We start from the raw sequence: 19,445 nt of genomic DNA, 5'->3' as shown, positions 1-19,445 counted from the left end.
TCATTGATTGGTTTCTTTTTTCTTTCTTTTTTTTAATGGCCATAAAACCTTGGGTTTTTTAAAAAAGGTGCAAAACATTGTTCTAGCCCTGAGTCTCTCTCTCTTTTTTTTTTTTTTTTAGCAAAAGCACAATTATGAGATTATTATTTCGCTTCTATGAGCCTCAGAAGGGAGAGATTTATGTTGCTGGCAAGAATATACAAAATGTCAGTTTGGAAAGCCTGCGGAAGGCTTTAGGAGTTGTGCCACAGGTATGTTTTTTTCTACCTTGAAAATCATCCTAATGTTGCAGCCCTAGAGACTGATGTAACAATGGGGAAACTGAGGCGATGAAGCCAAATAAATAAAGCAATAGAAGAACAAGAAAAAAAATCAGATCAGCAGGCCCAGCATGTGTGAATAAAACAGTTTTTATCTGATGATTAAAATCCCCCAGAAAAAAGGTCTAAACCGATGTCCTTCTGAAACTAGTCATAAAAGCTGAAAACATCCAGCAAAAGGATTTCCTGTTAAGTCCTGTATTGTTTCTGGAGCTGAAGCAAAATAATCACAGCTGGGGAATTCTGGCTGTTGAAGTCCACACTTAAGTCACCATGGTTGAGAAACACTGCTCTGGAGAAGCAGGCGCCTCTTAATAATGTTCAAGTTAGGTGATGCTTGACATGGCTCTGTCTTGGAAACGTTTTCTCCCTGTTAACGTATTCCAGATCACTCCGTAAAGGGGGTGAACAGCCCCCACCCTTCTGGTTGGTTTTGTTGGTCCTTACACTCTCTTGCCAGTTTTGGCAAGATGCCAATTAGAGCCTTTGGGAGTGTGAATCTGAATGATTTGTAGTCCCTTGGGAGGCCTCTCCTGCCACTTCAGCTTTCCAGGCTGTTTTGGAAGTAATGTTCATCCTATTAATGTGGACATTTTTCCTCTCGGCCGCTCTGGCTTGGGTTAGGATGACTCTTGCATCAGCATCTTCAAACACTCTTAGGATGCCCCAGCAGCTCTGTAGTTTGTTGAAAAATTCTAGCCCACTCATGTTGACTTTATAAACGCCCTTCGCATTCCCAGTTATTTGGTATAGGCAGTCCTCAACTTATGATCACAACTGAGCCCCCAAATTTCTGTTGCTAAGCGAAACGTTTAAGTAAGTTTTGCCCCATTTTACAACCTTTCTTGACACAGTTGTTAAAGTGAATCACTGCACTTGTTAAGTGAGTAACACGGTTGTTAAGTGAATCTGGTTTCCCCATTGACTTTGCTTGTCAGAAAGTCGCAAAACAGGATCACATGAACCTACGACACTGCAACCGTCTTTAATAAGAGTCAGTTGCCAAGCATTTGAATTTTGATCATGGGGATGTTGCAATGGTCGTAAGTGTGAAGAACAGTCATAAGTCCCTTTTTCAGTGTCATAACTTTGAGCTGTTGTAAGTTGAGGACTACCTGTATTTATTTTGTTTGTGTGTATCTTAGGATGCTGTTCTCTTCCACAACACCATCTTCTACAACCTCCAGTATGGCAATATCAATGCCTCCGCGGAAGATATCTACGCAGTGGCAAAGCTAGCAGGAATTCACGATGCCATTCTCAGAATGCCCAATAGGTACAACACCCAAGTAGGCGAGCGAGGCCTGAAACTGTCAGGTAAGGAAATCAATGGGCCGCTGGTCTCTGCAGCTCCCTTCTCCTGCCTTGCCTCAGGCTTGGTGCTCAGCATAGGCCTTCCTAACTGACCTTTCTCAGCAGCAGACAGATAAATGCCAAGTTTAATATTAAATGGTCACCCAGCAGCTGGTCTGATGCTTCTCTGGAAGCAGCTCAGAAAATTTCATTGTCAGGAACAGAGGGCTGGTAGGCTCTTCACACACTCCTCCACAGGGTGATGGCCAAATCAGTATTTGATTAGATGGAGACAATTAGAGGTAGCTGCACAGCTTTAAAGATATAGGAATACAGAGCTGTCTTGCAGCCAGTAATTGTATCTTCATTGTCATCATTATTATTATTATGTCTCCAAGGGCCATAAGGGTTCATCACCATATCAAAAGTGGTTTTTATTTTTGAAAAGGCAACTGGAAAATAAAAGCCACTTTTGGTACAACTATGACCTGGATGGCTAAGAATCTTTATAGACATTCGACTCATCACAATGTCATAGAATAACATCCAAACATGGCATCACCATTGCTGTGAGTACTTTAGACCAGCAAGCTATCAGTCACAGTTGGGTGAGTCTTTGGTGGGGGGACTTGAGGGGTGAGCTGATTGGGCCTTAAATCTTCCGTTTTCCTCTCAATCCAAAATGTCACAGTGGCTTCTTTGGCCTGGTTAAGTGATTAAAATGGGTACCATTCATCTTTCTTACTTTGCCTCTTTACTCCCCTCACCAGAAAAAAAATGACCCACTGTCTCTGGGTTGCTGGGGGTTTGGGTGAAACTTGTTTTCTGTCCATCTGTATAAGGAAGTTTGTACAGGTTTCCCATAACATATCTGATACAAATCCAAATTGGAAGCCGCAGAGGTCCAAATTGTTTAAAGGTTGATGTGTGTTTCTTAATGTTTCTTTAATGGCAACGTTTAGTTGAGGGGGATGATGGCAGTGATTATAGAGAACACTTAAGATAATCCTATTTAATTTTCCTTGTGAAGTTCTTAAATGATATGAAAGAAGCATTCGTGGGTCATATTGTAGAAAAATATATTTTTGCTCAGGGATAATACATTCTAAACGTGTTTGACATTACAGCCTAAATATATGATCAAAAGAAGGGAAGAATCACTGTTTAAGTAGATGCTATATAGTGCTACTAGCTGAATGCCTATTCTGCGCTTCGAAACTATGTGATTGGGCTATGCAGGAGAAATTTGGTTCACAATCCGTTGACTCAGTGGTGGTCGGTGATTGAAACACATAAGGGAAGATCGCTCCCACCACCTTCAGGCCAGAAGCAGTTCCATAGGTGGAAGTCGTAGTCAGTTTGGTGAGGTACCGACCAGTATTCGGGTGAACCGGTAGCGGTGGCTGCAGGAGGCTCCGCCCTGACATAATGTGTGACCTTCTGTGCGTGCGCTCACATTTGCGAACCGGTAGGGAAGGTAAGTAAATCCCACCGCTGGTTCTGACATTTAGTACTGTAAGGAGCCCCAGACTGCATATGTGCCAAATTTCAAGTTTATAAGCTTTATGGTTCTGGAGATTTCACGATGAATGAGTGGTACTTGGTGTGTGTGTACCGTATTTTTCGGAGTATAAGATGCACCAGAGTATAAGACGCACCAAGGTTTTGAAGATGCAAATTTTTAAAAAAGTAGGTAGGTAGATAGAGGGGGAGAGAGAGAGAGAGTAGGTAGGTAGGTAGGTAGGTAGGTAGGTAGGTAGGTAGGTAGGTAGATATTTCCAGGTGTATTTATCCATGTGCTGGAGAAGTAAATCTGACAACCTGCAGCACCTAAGACTTGTTTCTGCTGGGACAGCACTTGATCAATGTAATTCTCATCAATCACTCTAACGAAAGAACTTTCCGAAAGAGGGGAAAAAAAGTTTTTCCACTCTGCAAACCTCCCCAAAACGGCCCATTTTTCGCGGGCCTGTTTTTTTCAAATAGCCTTCAGGGGGAGGGGGGCTTGCAGAGTGCTCCGGGTGGGGGAGCAAAAAACGGCCCATTTTTAGTGAAAACGGGCCTGTTTTTTGTCAAAAAAATTGCATGCATAGCCTTATGGAGGCTTATAGAGTGCTGCTGGGGGGGGGGCAAAAAACGGCCCATTTTTTGCTCATTTCTGCCCTCCCCAGCCCCCGAGAGCTCTCTGGAAGCCTTCATAAGGCTATGAACAACCATTTTGGTGAAGGGACGGGGCTTGGGGGGGGGCAAAAAAGTGCTGTATTCGATGTGTAAGACGCACACAGATTTTCAGCCTCTTTTTTGAGGAAAAAAGGTGCGTCTTATACTCCGAAAAATACGGTGTGTGTGTATCATATATATTTATATATATATTTATATTAGAATTTGGTGGGAGGGGAACAGCGTTTCGTGCGCCTTCAGCATTTAGTCATGCCAGCCACATGACCACAAAGATGTCTTCGGACAGCGCTGGTTCTTTGGCTTTGAAACAGAGATGAGCACCGTGCTCTAAAGTCGGGAACAACTAGCACATACGTGCAAGGGGAACCTTTACCTTTACCTAGATTAGAATTGTATTTAATTTACAAGATCCAATCTGGGTCGGTCACCAGGACTAGAGGTTTAGTCTTCCAAGCCCATCTTCAGGGAATTTCTCTCTGCTTTGGGCTATTCTATGCACCGAGCAGCAGGAAACAATCAGCCATCAACACCCCAATCAACAGCTGAAAAGCCACACACAATCAGGCATAAATACTATTCACACAATAGCCCAAAGCAGGCATTCTGGTGAGAGAGAAATTCCCTAAAGATGGGCTCCAGCACAAGTCTGAAAGCTTGGAAAACTAAATCTTTGGTTCTGGTAACTGACCTAAATTGGATTCTACGTTATCCTGGGACATATAATATTTGCCTCATTTGTGTATCTAATTTTCATCACCATAAATGAAAGTCTGAAATGAGGGGTTGGAGGAAAATGCAAACAGAAGGGTTTATTGGGAGAATGTGTAGCTATATTAGCTCAGAGTACTAGCACAGACAAATTTGGAGCTTGACTACCTGTGCTGTAATTTGAGAGCCAGTTTGATCTAGTGGTGATGGCACTTGGCTGGAACCAGGAGACAGTGAGTTCTAGTTCCATCTTAAGCATGAAAGCCAGCTGGGTGACTTCGAGCCAATCTCTCTGTCTCAGCCCAGTCCACCTCACAGGGTTGTTATTGTAGGGGAAATAGGACAAGGAAGGAGTACTAGGCATGTTGGCCACCTCAAGTTACTTATAAAGTAATAAAGGCAGGATAAGCATCTAGTAAATAAATGAACCCTCATCCAATGCCAACTACTGAACATTATGTTCAGATTCCATACTGCCCAGCACAGTTATAACAATGGAAGTAAAGGGACTCAAATGCTGCATATTTCATGGAATAAATTTAGTATTCCCATGATTGGTTCTTATCTGTAAAGGAGGCAGCAAATTCCACTAATATACAGTCTCTGATGAAATGGAAACTGCAGGTAAGTCCTCGATTTATTACCACAACAGAGGCCAGAATTTATGTTGCTAAGCGAGAAATTTGTTAAGTGAGTTTTGCCCCATTTTACAACTTTTCTACCCCACATTTATTAAGTGAATCACTGCACTTGTTAAAGTAGTAACACAGTTGTGAAGTGAATGTGAATTCCTCCTTGACTTTCCTTGTCAGAAAGTCCCTGGGACACTGCAACCATCCTGAATATGAACCACCTGTCAAGCAACCAAATGTAAATCACATGACCATGGGGATGCGGCAAGGATCATAAGTTTGAAAAACGGTCATAAGTCACTTTTTTCAGTGCATTGTAACTTCGAACAGTCACTGTTGTAAATTGAGGACTACCTGTCCTATATTTTGAAACATATTGCACTTCTAAAATCTCTCTCGGGACTTTGCAATCTTTAATTCCTATGGGATGCTGCCCCTGTTTGGGTAGCTCTTTAGTCAGGGAAGCTTTGGGTGAGAAGTAGGGAACCTTGTCCTCCAAATAAGCACCTGTCCCCTCCTTCCCTGATGCTAGAGTCAGAAAACCCAGTTGCTGCTAGGCTGTGTATCTTACGGTGGCCTGGGAGATTTCCTGGTATCAGACCAAGAGTTGCATGCCAAAGTCTGCCAGGATAGTTAAATCTGTGATAGTGATCTCCATTGAAAATCTGTCCAAAGTTGTTTCTGGTACTTTTATAAACGTTAAACCTAAGGAAGGAGAGAGGAACACAACTTGTTCATGATTTATATAAGCTCAGCACTTATTAGGGTAAAATGTCTTTCTTGTTTCTTGCTGGACTTTTAATTTCTAATTTGGAAATTGCAGGCACGCAGTAACTCAGTTTAAGAAATGGCCATTGGTTCTTTATTCAAATGCTATACTTTTAATTATAGCATTGACTTATGCTGAGAAGGTTTGCAGGAAGGTCACTGCTGCAGAAATGAAACCTGTTTCCCCCCCTAGGTATATGCAATAACCATTGTGGACATTACAGATGGCAAACTCCTCTCCCTTTATTTTATCATGTTGCTGGCGATGCATTGTCAAGAAGTGTTTTAAATGATTTTTTAATGAGTATATTTAAAATCTTGTTTTTCTTGACTTTATAAATACTATGAAAGGCCTTTGGAAGAACCACAGTTAGTAATAGCTCTCATAGAGCCAATTTGGCCTAGTGGTGAAGGCACCAGGCTTGAAAACAGGAGGTGGAGAGTTCTAGTCCTTCCTTAGCCATGAATAGCAGCTGGGTGACCTTGGACCAGTCACCCTCTCACAGGGTTGTTGTTGTGAGCAAACCATGAGGAGGAAGGTTTATTGGATATGCTCGCCATCTTGAGTTATTAGTTAAAATTAATAAAGCCAGGAGGCAAAATAAATAAAATTATGGGGAAATGTATATAATATGACTATCATAGGAGATCGTCATGGTGGATTATAATTTGTATTCTTTTTATATTGACCCTTTTATCGTTTGTAGGTCTCCCAGAGTGACTGAGAGTGAGTGGGCAGTCACATAGTTCTAATAGCTGTCGATGGAGATTCTCAGTCACCCAGGCCATGGTGGTTCCAAAGGTGCTTTTTCAAAAGGCAATTGGACTTTGCTTTTCCTTGAAGATGTTTCACTTCTCATCCAAGAAGCTTCTTCAGTTTCTGATTGAATGGTAGAGAGTGGAAGGATGTATATTCCTTGCAGTCCTCTGGTCATTAATACCCTTTCTGAGAGTCATTAAGGCCAGTTGGAGGTTAATCTGTACCCTCAGGGTCATTGAATAGTGCAAAAGAGGCTTCTTAGAACTGCTGAAAGGACTGTGTTGTAAACAGGAGATACAGTAGGTGGTGTTATATCCCTCTTCCCCCTACCCCATGGAGAGAGGGCTGTTCAATCTTAATGGAGATGGTCTCTGACCCATGGATGGATGGACGGGACGGGTGGACAGACAGAAAGACAGACAGACAGACAGACAAAGTCCTTGAATGCAAGTGTATGTGCTAGGATGCCACTGTTCATGGTAATTTTCCAGTGTATAAGCAGTGTGACTATGTGCACAGAATTCAGGTTGTATCTTAAACAGAAGGGCTTTGTAATTCTATCGCAACTGAAATGGTTCTCTTCCCATACTGTTCTAAGAACCAGACTGTGATTCAGCCATAAGTTGAAGCGCCCCTTCTCCCATTTATCCTGAGATTGTCATGTGTAGTCTTTGAAATGGGCTCGGAGGAAGACCCGAGAAAAGACCTTGCATTATGGAACCATTACTTTTATAAATACTGGCAATAGCAAATACAATACACTTCAGGATAAGCATTTTATAAAGGAAGTGAGAAGCAGAAATCACATCTTAGGTGAACAGTTCAATTTCTGTTTATTGCTCAGCTTCAGGACAGCCACTTAAGGCTTAAAGTGAAATGAGATTATTATCCTCCTAAAGTGACTTGCTAAAAGAAGGCTATGGTAGTTAGAAGGGCACATCGCCAGGAACATGAAAACATTAAAATGGAAGCTTGTCAGATTTTTGACAAGTAGCACAAGAAAGCAGACGCATATATAACCATTAATTACTTTCAAGGCCTCCAAAATCCAAAATGGACTTAAATTTTTTTAAGACAGGGCTGTACATCTGAAAGTCAAAATGTGGCAATATGGTGGCCTAGAAAAATAGCCCTAATTGTAGCCTTAGAGAATGGGAGCAAAGAGTGTCCTTAATAGTGGAGAACATGCAAGGACACTGAAATCCTTGGGGGGGGGGGACTGTCAGAAAGTGACAGTCTCGGTTACAGATAGTCCTCAACTTGTAACAATTCATTTCGTGACTGTTTGAAGTTACAATGGTACTGAAAAAAGTGACCTATGACCATTTTTCACAATTATGAGCATTGCGAAACTAAAAACTAGAACTAAGAAGAAATTACCTGATAGTTAGAACAATCAATCAGTGGAATAATTGGCTTCCAGAAGTTGTGAATCCTCCAACACTGGAGGTTTTTAAGAAGAGTTTGGACAACCATTTGTCTGAAATGGTATAGGGCTTCCTGCCTGAGCAGAGGATTGGCTAGACGACCTCCAAGGTTCCTTTCAATTCTGTTACTCTGCCGCAATGGCTCTCTGGTGTCTTTCATTTTAGAATGCCCTTCCAAGCAAAAATAGTTTTCACTGACTTTATGTGCATGTGCCTTCCTTTTTTTAGGAGGTGAAAAGCAGAGGATTGCAATAGCCAGAGCCATTTTGAAGAATCCTCCCATTATTCTCTATGACGAAGCCACATCATCCTTAGATTCCATTACAGAAGAGGTAGGTTGGCTACCCCCTCACCCCGCACTACATCTTTGTTGCAGTTCTACATTTTGCTATCCCAGGCTCACAAGATCAAACTGGGAACAGTGGGAGAACCGGCTTTCCTAGAATTGGATGGAGAAATGAACCCACTTCTGAATAAATTATAGCACAAAAGTATTAAGTAGAGCAGTTGGAATTGCTTGACCTGCTCACTCTTAAGAGGTGAAGTTTTAACTTGAAGGGCAGCAGCTGGTTGCCACTTCATGTTCATAAAAATTGGCCCCCTCAATGATTTTTGCGTGTGAGCCATTGAAACATGGTGCACGGTTTCTTGGGATGCAGGGTTGACTGTGAAGTAACCATCCTCTGCTACCAAATGTGATGTTCCCGTGGGTCGTCCATGAGGCCAATGTTTGAGAAAAGACAGGACACGAACTTTCTTGAGATGGAGCGACCCAGATTGGGGGTCTGGTAGCCCCTTTTATTGAGATAGGACAAAGGCAGGAGGAGCAATAACATGTGCTTAAAAACAGCCTGTAAAAGTACAATTTCTAATCTACTGCTTCAGGAAAGTTCTTTCTATATATGGTCAAATCCTGGACGTCAATGGTAGGGCACATCTCAGAATGTTATGTTATTCACTATCAGGATGTTATGGCTTTTTAGGAGTTTGTTTTCTCCGGTGTGATTCAGCGTGATTCTGCAAGCCCTAGTATGAACTAGGCCATGAAGGACACACACCTACACAAGGAACTATATTACAACATGTGGCTAATGCTTCTGTTTGGCACCAAATTATATTCACAGGTCAGACTGTAAAGCATCAGGGTGTTGTGAAACAGGTCCTGTGACATCACAGGGGCAGCTTCATAATATACATGGACCCTTGCACCCCCGGCCACTTCCCTAAGTTGTCTTGTCCGAGGCTAATGCTCACCGTGTCTGTTTGTGTTGGGTGACTTGACATAGCAAGGCCTCCAATCGTGAAAGGGGCCTGACAGGGGATGGCTGAGGCATAGTTCATTTCTAAAGAATAGGAGGAGGCAGATGCACCTGTCAAGTAAAAATCTTGGGTTCCGTTTACTGATCACAATAAGAATTTTTAGTGAGCTTGTTTATTCTACTTGTTTGTTGCCGTTCATTTTGCTATATTTATTATGAGGTTGTCAAATGAAGTTGAATGTTTACACAACACAGCTGCACTTTAAAAGCTTTCCCCCCAAACTCTGCAACAAGCAATCAAAAGGGTATTTAAGGAAAAGCAGAATTTGCCTGTTGCCTTCCTATATTATAAAGGAAGCAAAAAAATAAATAAATCACTGCTGGAGCAGGCACACTTTTCCTGTTTGGCAACTCCAGTTTCCTGTAGTTTTTCCCCTGGGATAGCTAGATTTCGCAATGAAGGAATCTTTTTGTGGTTTTCGTAGTTTTCATAGCATGTACATTAAATTAAACACAGGTAGAGCTTGACTTACAATTATAGTTGAGCCTAGAGTTATAGTCATAAGTCGGGTGTGATCACAAGTCAAGGCATCATGAACCCCAATTTTTTTGCCATTTTTCTGGGAGGTCTTAAATGATGCAGTCATTAAGTAAATCCATTTCCCCCAGCAAACGTTTTATTTTTTATTTGCTTTTTGCTGGAAACCAAAAGTAAACACTGGAAACAGGCAAAAAAAAAATACCCCATTGCAAATCACAGAGACGTGACAGCAGGACCGTGCTGTCGTAAAGGTGAGCCAGTTGCCAGGCACCTGAAATGCAATGATGTGACCGTGGGGGGAGGGTGTGGCCATTGTCACTTCAAACATGAGTCATAAATAGCTCTGCGGAAATTGGTTGTGGCTTTGAATTGTTACTAAGTGAACGGTCTTAAGTTGAGGACTACCTGTGCCTCAAACTCTGACTTTTTCCCTTGTTGATGACATTGGAATGGCTGGCAGCTTGTTTCTATGTGTGATTAAATCATTCTCATTTGCTAATCTATTTTAAGATGAGTTCTCCCCCTCCTGCCATCTATCTTTAATCTTTCAGAACATCTTGAATGCCATGAGAGACATCGTAAGGCACAGAACATCCATCTTCATTGCACACAGGTTGTCAACAGTGGTTGATGCTGATGAAATAATCGTCCTGGATCAGGTGAGACCCAGCTTCCTGATGGGAAGGAACTTTGGCAGACTTGCAAATGTCAATTGGGGCTATGCAATTTCCATGCCACTTTTCCCTAAAAGGCTTTTGACTTGAAATACTGAAACATTGGGAATGTGTGGATGCATGTTTGTATGTGGAGTGTGTGACAGAGAAAGACAGATGGATTGAGGGAACAACATGTTGGGTTTTGAAGTGGATTATCATTAATTAGTTTCCCTGGGGGCTCAGGGATGGTACAAGCATAATACCCCTTTTTCAAATTCTAATGATTTTGTGTTTTTATTAGGCTGGATCCCCTAATGTGAATCTGATGGTAGTTTTGTTGTTCCAAGAATACGTATATATATCTGGCATACATATTACACATACGTCCCTTATGTTTCCTTTAGAAAGAAAGAAGAAGTAGATGGTTATATCCTGCTTTCATGAACACTTATGAGAGGTTAGGTGCTTCCTATTAAACAATAGGTTTGACAATTTGTTGGTATCTCTAGAATGTTTCATTAATATATATTTGTCCTATTCCCGCTTTCACATAAATGCCACTGTTGACTTACAGCCCTGTAACAAATTTAGAGTACCAATCATTATGTAGGAAAACTACATAACCCATGTGTAACAATTCAAGCTTTACACAAATAAAGGGGGGGGGGCATGAGCATATTCAGTGACCATAGAATGCTGTCTGATCACATGGTCAGGAGAAAGTGGTAAGTAAAAAGCCTCAGAAGGAAGATTGGAATGGAGTATCCTTGAAAAAGGGTGTGGTTGGCTGAAAAAAACCTTTATCTGTGCTTTCTTGCGAGCATTTCCTGCAAGTAACAAAATGGCAGAGTTCAGTATCTTGGCACCATGAAGATCTGTGGAACAACTTCCAGAATTCCCCAGCTAGCCATGATGTGCTGGCTGGAGAATTCTGGGGAATGAAATCCACATATCTTAAAGATGCCAAGTTTGAAAAACACTGGAATGCTTAATTAAACGCAATCCAAACAGTGCCCAAGCAATTATCAGCAGCTAAAAAACAAAACCATTAAATCCAGGCAACATTAAAACATACCGGAGATTAATATGATTTTTATGTACCTCTAAAACGGTATGACTGATGTCAATTGGGGTTGTGTTGTAAAAAAATCTGTTCCTGGTTGAAGGACATTCCAAGTCAGGTGTCACCTATACTTGAATTATTCCCCCTGTTGTTTCTTTGCTCTGATCTCCCTGGAAACCAAGATGGCAATGAGCTTTAAATAATGAGAATAGATGCTTAGGGACGACAGGGTCATATTGCCTTCCATGGAGCCATTGCAGTGTAACAGGTTCCCTTTTGCATAGCTTTAATGCCCTGATTGAAGATTCTGCTCCGTTAATTTAGGTCAGCATTGTTTGTTTAGTATCCTTATAATGCAGAATTATGATGCAATATTACTAAAGGTGATCAAGCCAAGCTAACCCAAAATAAAGATCAGTTACATCCACCAAATTGTCCTGCTCGTCTCTGGTCTGTATCCTTCTCTGGTCAATGATTGGAATAGAGGTCTTCTGAGGCCATCCTCCACTTGGTGAAGCCTTGGGAGTCCAAAGCTTCCTGACCACCACTGTCAGTATGTGACAGTTACTCCTTTTATTGGTGTGCATCTTCATGCTGAATGTGCCTAAATGCAGGCATAAAAAATCTGAAGCAAGTAGACTCTTTTTTTCCCCCTGTCTCTCTCACTTCACCATTTTAGTAACCTTAGTAAATTAGAAAGGGGCATTAAGTGTAACTTTGGGTCCAAGCAAAGAAAAAAGTTGGAAAATTTATCTTGATGATTATTATTAAAGGAGGAAAATGGTAAACTTTTTAAAAATCATGCCAAGCCATCATTAGGTGGGTTCATATGTTACCTACCGGTAGTCCTCAACCTATGACCACGATTGGGACCAGAATCTTGGTCGTTGAGCAAAGCAGTTGCTAAGCAAGATGCCCACGTGACTGTTCAGCTCAGGGATCACAATCCCAGCGCTCTCCATGGGGATCGTCAAGGGATCTCCCAGGACCTTAAGCAGGTGGAGAGAAAAGCCACCAGTTGAAAGATTTCAGTTCCACGAGTTCAAAACCCTCTGGCAGCTGCCCTTTGGCTTCCCAGAGCTACCTGCTGGAAGGATTTCAGCAGGCAGCCCTTCTCAAACATTTCTACAGCCCTTGAAAGGTTTCATCTCCTCCCCATCCCCTCCACTTGCAACCTTCCTTGCCAACTTTCCCGTTGACTTTCTGGGGTAGCAGAGAAGATTGTAAATAGAGAAACTATGATGATGGGGTGCTTAGCAGCTGGTTGCAAATGTGAGCCCTTGGGGACGGGGCATGGTGGGGGGGCATTTGGCAGTGGCTGGAAGTGCTTTATAGGCCATGAAGCAGCCTTTCCAGGGCTCTTGTAGCTTTGAACAGTCGGTCATTAAACGATCAGCCATAAGTCAGGGCTTAGGTTCAAATTCCTATTCCTCCCACGTGCTTGGTATTTGTTGTATTTGCTGATGCCCCAAAGGTGCTTTTTCAAAAGGTAACTGGACTTCGTTTTTCCTTGAAGACGTTTCGTTTCCCACCCAAGAAGCTTCTTCAGTTTGGAAAAAGCACCTTTGGGACAACCATGACCTGGATGACTGAGAACCTCCATAGATATTTACAAATGTCTTCCTATATAGTGCCAATTGAAGGCTGTTTGAGGGAAGCTGCTACCACCTGGTCTTTCACCAGATTTTCTGGTCTCCGTAAAAACTAGCAACATGATTTTGGTGGAGTTCCTGAAAAATTCCAGCTCTTGAAGGCTGAATCCAGATAGGAACCAGCCCCTGTTTCTGTTTTAACAGCACCCCATATGGAAGAAAATATTTGCCTGGAGAGCTGCTCGGGCCCTTCCTTCTCTTTGTGGGACGGTAGATTCAGAAATGTTCCTTTCAGTCATGGGATCAGCTTCTTCCTCCTGGCTCTGAAACCATTGAGCCGGGGGGGGACGACATTCACCCATTTGAGTTTTCTTTTAATAATTATAAACTCATTGGCTTGTTTTTCCTTATTTTATTACTGCTTCCTGAACATTCAGCTGATCATTATGTTTCTTACCTATTATCAAATGAACAGACTTTTATTACTTGCAAGGTATCTAAATTCTATGCTAAATAATGTGCTAGCTAATAATTTCCAGCAACGTGCCATTGTGTCATCTCCTTATACATTTTATATATATGAGCTGTGATGGCGCAGTAGTTAGAGTGCAGCATTGCAGGCTAACTCTGTCCACAGCCTGATGGGGCTCAAGGTTGACTCAGCCTCCTATCCTACCGAGGTCGGTAAAATGAGGACTCAGATTGTTGGGGGGCAACTCACCACGGGATAACTCGCTGCAGGACAAGACTACACTAATACTGAGGAAATGGTGGAAGAGAATCATTAAAGAAAGGATGCAAAAGAATGGATAAAATGAAATAATTTTCAATAACAATGAAAAATAATTGTTTAATTATTTTAAATAACTGAATTGAATTGAATTGTTGAATTGCCCCACGGCAGGTTGTCCCACAGTGAGTTGACTGTGGCGAATTCCTATGCCGTGGCAAGTAGTCCCATTCCACTCCCCTGAACAAGTTAAAAACAAACTGAGCGTTGTATTAGTTTGAAAAGGAGAAAACAAGCAAGAAATAAGATGCATTAGGTGCTCAAAGCATTTGTTTTAAAAAAAAATAGCTTTGATGAAGCTGCCTCTTGCCATTCTTCCCAGATATTCTTCCTCTGGCTACCTCCATGATTTCATATTTGCGTTTTACGTGACCATTGCATGAAAGAAATGTAACCATTGTAAAGTGTTGGCCTAATAGGGCCATTATATCATTGTTACTGGATTTTTTTAAAAGGCCCAGTTGAGCCAGCTCATTAGTAATAATGAAATGCCAGAGAACACTTAGGCCCCCTTAAATATCTTGCCTTTGTGAACTCTTATAGAGTGGAAATGTTGTGATGAGCTCAGTGAGGTGGCTTCATGCATGCCTGACTCCCAGCTGTCTCATAAATGCTGGTTTCTTAGAAAACAGATAGCTCAAATTGTTGTGGACCAGCACAGCAAGACAGGAAGAAAATATTAAAATAAATTAGGAGGTGAGGTGAGAAGGCTGAACGACCTCTTCTATGACCTCTTCCTAGTTCAGTGTAAATATTTGTAGTTTTGGGTACAATAAAACTCTGAATCAGTAGTTGATTTATATAAATGCACAGTAACAACAATCTATCCAGTTTCTTTGCTGTATAGGAAGCTTTCTGTTCCTCTAAAGCTGCTGGAAATGCATGCTGTCTGTTTCAAACACATCAGGGTTCTCTTTTTTTTAACCAATGAATTTTAAATTATGACTGACCTATTGTGAGCTTGATGGTTTTTTTGGAAAAAAAAATGATTGAAAGCAAAAGAGAAATGTGGATAATGTGGATAAGAGTCCCGTTGATTTACCACTGTGTTCACCCAACAGATGTTGGGGAGCTGCAAGCTTCAATTATAAATCTGAAGTTTAAATCAAAACTGCTGCTTCTGATGTCACCGTAACCTCCAGACATTGGAACAAGCAGTGATAACAAACTCTTCCCGAAAGTTTTAAAAGGCTTTTGGAATATCTGCATCTCCTTCCTCCAATAAAAAGCTGTCATTTTGAGTCAGTCATTTGTTGCTTTCTGAGCCAATCTGAATACATATCCATGCAGTCACTGCATTATTTTCCCCAGCTTTTGTATATCCCTTTAGATCCCTTCCTCTGAAGGTTGTTTCACAGTTTACCTTTCTGGTGGCTTCTGGTAGATTATACACCACTCAGCCATTCTGAAAAGGGAGTACAGAAAATTTGGAAAAGAAACAGAAAGCCAACAGTTTAGATGGGTCAGATTATATGAGAGAATGTGGAGAGGCTGGGAGATGAACGGATGGAAAGCTATCCATAAACAACCAAGAGAGAAAAATATGGCTGCTAGCAACTCGGTCCAGGCAACTACAGAATCGGGGGTATTCTGAGAAGTCCCCAATCAATGAGGTGTGGAGATACCTTCTGTATTCTCTGTTTATTTATCCTTAAAAAGTCTTATGCGATTGAAGCACTTCTTGCTTCCTTGATCCTGTCCTTACAAGTTGATTGGCCTTTTTCTCTGCTTTGGTACCCTTCCAAAAAGCAGTTTTATCAGTGACTGGAACAATATTTACTGCGCCATAGCTCAGGTTTTATTCAGGTGGAGAAGAGATCCGAGGCCATTCCCACTCACTTCAGAGTTTAATTGGGCAGCAACTGGGTGTCCTGAAATCAGGCCTCCATGAAGGAACAGCTAGGTACAGTGAGGGTCTGTTTCCCAAGTTTTGGGCTCTTTACTTTGGGGAGGGGGTTTCCTGTTTGTAACAAATGAATGCCTGGAGCAAAAGTAGAACAGGGTGAACACCCACCTTCAGTTTCCAACAGTTTACTTCTCTACGAGTTGATCCACACCCTTCCTTCTCTCTGCTTTGCTGCATGGAAAGTCCATGGGCCAAGAGGAAAGGGGGACAGCCAGGGCTCCACTCATCCTCATTAAAAAAAACTCACCTTCACATCAAGAACTGGAAAGACTCACCAGCACCCCTCCCCTCCCCTCCCCTCCCTTCCCACCATAGTCTTGGCTGTTATACACAAACTAAACTCTGGATGATGAATAGGGCCAGTGTTTATGGGTTGTTTTAGACAACATAAAACCATCTTCCAGTTAAATACAGTGTGTCGGTTGGTTACAAAAACTTTTGTGCATCCTCTCCATAGTCCTCACTTATAATTTATATAAAATCTTATATTATCAATCTAGGATATATGTATACATTATTATCATTGTTAATCATTTATTTGAGCCATTGACCTTCATAACAGCAAACCTTCCTGTGTTTTCCCTCCTATACTGAAGCACATATTTTGCAAGTGGGTAGACCGTGTAGAATCCCTCAAATCTACAGAAAGGAGATGCTTAGTAGGTGGCTGATACCTTGGGAAACACAGGGCAGTTGTTGTAGGCAAGATTCATCCCAAGGAACCAGCCTTCCCCAAATTTTGTCCCTCCCAGAAAATGAGGATTTTTTTAATGAAACTCCCCAACATGCATCCCACAATACCAAAAGGGAGCAAATTTTAATCCAAACACTCTCTAGCTTCTATAATTGTAAGATTTTTGAGAAAAATGGAGGGGAAAATGTCTTCTACCCTGTTCTAGAGTACCAAGTTCTGAAATACAGTAGTCCTCAACTTGTGACTATAATGGAGGCCAAAAATTACATTGTTAAATGAGACATTTGTTAAGTGAGTTTTGCCCCACTTTATGACCTTCTCCAGTGCGCTGCCTGGAGGGTCCAAGCGTGGGTTAACACAGCCTATCTGCCCTAGGACTGAGTGAGTTTTTTTCCTCTAGGCCACGAGGCCCTTTGCCTCCAATATTCAGTTAAAAAACTCAGTCCGCCCGTTTGGACTGTTCTGGGGAGCGCTCCAGTCCTAGAGCAGATAACCCCATGTTTAGTTTCCCTTGTTTTTTCCTTGGTTTGTTGGTTTCTTAGTTTGGATTTTGCCTTTGTTGTTCATTGGATTATTACACAAGGATTGAATGTCATTAAGGTGATATTGTGGCTGAGAGGGCTCCGGGCTGTTCTTCACGCCGCTAGTCGCATGCAGAGCGCGGGGACGTGAGTTGCCTGTCCGACGGTGGCCGGCGGGCGAGGGGATGGTGGGACGCTTCCCGTTTGGTGCCGTTCCCCACCGGGTTGTTGTGAGGCCCCTTTGGGCACTTCGGCGAGGGCCGCGGTGCTTTTCTTGCCTGGCAGAGGCGGTGGCCATTTTAAAGCTTTTGCATGCTTTGCTTTGGCTGCGCGCGCAGCGGCCGCCATTTTGGGAGCCTCGTGGACAGAGAAAGATCATTCCAGCGCCGTCGGACCTAGGACAAGGATCTCAGCAAGCCCCTCAGCATCAGATCGCCACCTAGGGACATGGGCCTTGCCCGGGGCACAGGCCAGGCCTGCCTCCCTGTTGCCCAACTCTCAGAGCCTCCGAGGGCGGCTGGAGGAGGGAATCCGGCCCTCGGGCAGCCCTCTCCTCTCCATTGGTCTGCAGGCACGCTTCAGCCGGCTGGCTAAGCGCCGGTGCCCAGCTGCTGCATCGTGACTCAGGTCTGCTGGAGATACAGAGAACGCCATGGCATACGAAGACAGGGAGATTCAGGAGGAGCAGGCAGGGCCCGCCGCAAAACGCAGCAGGCTAGGCCCTCCATCTAAGGATAGCAAAGGAGGGAAGGGCACCAGCGAGGCCTCCCCGGCGTCCCCTGGTACTAGCGATAGGCCCAGGGAGATCTCTAGGCACATTGGGCCCATGGAGGTAAAGGCCCCGCAATCGCAGGGGTTTTCCGTGCCTGTGGACCATGAATTGGATTCGCCCATGTGTCATGAGGAAGGGCGGGATTCCCACTCGCTTCAGGGCAGCAGATCACCATCCTTGGTTGAGGGGAGGTTGGGGGGTGACTCATCAGATGCTTCTTGGGGTTACCCCGACTCCTCTAACTCTTCTCTCTCTTCTTCCCAGAACTAAAAGGGCCTCTAGCACTCCTCGGGTACAGGCTCCGGCCTCTCCGGGCGCATCTGTCACCACGGAGGAGTCGGTTTGGGAGGAAGAGGAGGAAACAGGGAGCTTTGAGTTGTCAGAGAGTGAAGACCTTCCTCCTGACAAGCCGGCCTTTACAGGCCTGTTCAAGCCCACATTATTTAAATCTATTTTGCATAAGGCCATTACGGCTACTGAACTGGGTTCTGCGCCCCAAGATGCTACTGCTGCAACCTCCTCTTCGAAGGATCACAAGGAAGGTCTGTTCAAAGAGACCGCTCCCACTCAGGAGTTGATTCCAGTACCTGACCTGTTTATGGACGTGGTCCAAAGACAGTCGGCCCAGCCTGGTACCCTGACCAATCCCAGCAGTGGGGGGATAAATCCCTTTATGCTGTTGAGGGTAAGATGGAGGATGTGCTGAAGTTGCCCAAGGTGGATGCTCCGGTGGTGTCCTTGACATCTAATTCGAACTTGCCGGCAGATCTCCTGGAGGGTCTCAAGGCGGAGGATAAACGTTCTGAGAAAGCTTGCCAACGTCACCTCACGCCGACTGCTGTGGCTCCGCCACTGGCAGGCCAACATGAAGGCAAAATGGAAACTGGCTTCCGCCCTGTTTAAGGGGGGACAGCTGTTTGGGGATGCCCTGGACAAGTTTGTCATCGAAACAAAGGACAAATGCAAAATTCTCCCGGCCACCTTAAAGAAGAACGAGCGCAAGGGCTCTGGTTCCTTTCGGAAGCAGTCCTTTTGAGCTCAGGAAACCAACCAGCCATCCACTTCTTCCACTTATAGTAGACCCTACTCCCAGGGTGGGGATAGGAGTCAGTACAGGGGTTTCTTTGGGTCACGTGGCAGGCAGCAGCAACAGCATTCCTTTCGGAAGCCGTACCGTGGTGGGCACAATTCCCGCCAGTTCCGTAGGGGCAAGTGACCACCACAGAGACCCTCCAATCGGGGGTCGGCTACAGTTATATGCCAACGTGTGGGAGGGGATAACCACATATTCCTGGGTCCTCAACATGATCAGGCAGGGCCTAGTGTTGGAGTTTCTGTCCTTTCCCCAGAGAACGTTCATTCAGTGCCCGACTCCCAAGAACCCCCTGAAGAGGTCCCTTATGCAGGCGGAAATTGCCCACCTTCTCCAGATCAGGGCCATAGAGCCCGTGCCCCAAGAACAGGAGAGAAGGGGTTTCTACTCCATACTGTTCCTGGTCCCCAAGAGCTCAGGGGGATGGAGGGCCATATTAGATCTAAAGCGCCTAAATCAACATCTGGCC

The 19,445-nt window shown here is 43.5% G+C and overlaps 1 protein-coding gene across 2 annotated transcripts in view; it reads left to right on the top strand.

Moving 5' to 3' along the window:
* Nucleotides 1-19,445, top strand: part of ABCB7 (ATP binding cassette subfamily B member 7) — a 105,902-nt gene that overhangs the window by 80,212 nt on the left and 6,245 nt on the right. For both annotated transcript variants that reach the window (XM_032227409.1, XM_032227408.1), the window contains exons 12-15: nucleotides 122-251; nucleotides 1,466-1,637; nucleotides 8,318-8,421; nucleotides 10,441-10,548. In XM_032227409.1, coding sequence (XP_032083300.1) covers nucleotides 122-251; nucleotides 1,466-1,637; nucleotides 8,318-8,421; nucleotides 10,441-10,548 — 514 coding nt within the window. The remainder of the gene's footprint in view (nucleotides 1-121; nucleotides 252-1,465; nucleotides 1,638-8,317; nucleotides 8,422-10,440; nucleotides 10,549-19,445) is intronic.

Source organism: Thamnophis elegans, chromosome 12 (assembly GCF_009769535.1).
Source record: "Thamnophis elegans isolate rThaEle1 chromosome 12, rThaEle1.pri, whole genome shotgun sequence".
Taxonomy (NCBI): domain Eukaryota; kingdom Metazoa; phylum Chordata; class Lepidosauria; order Squamata; family Colubridae; genus Thamnophis; species Thamnophis elegans.
The sequence above is the reverse complement of the archived record's forward strand: the minus strand, read 5'-3'. Positions and strand labels throughout refer to the sequence as shown.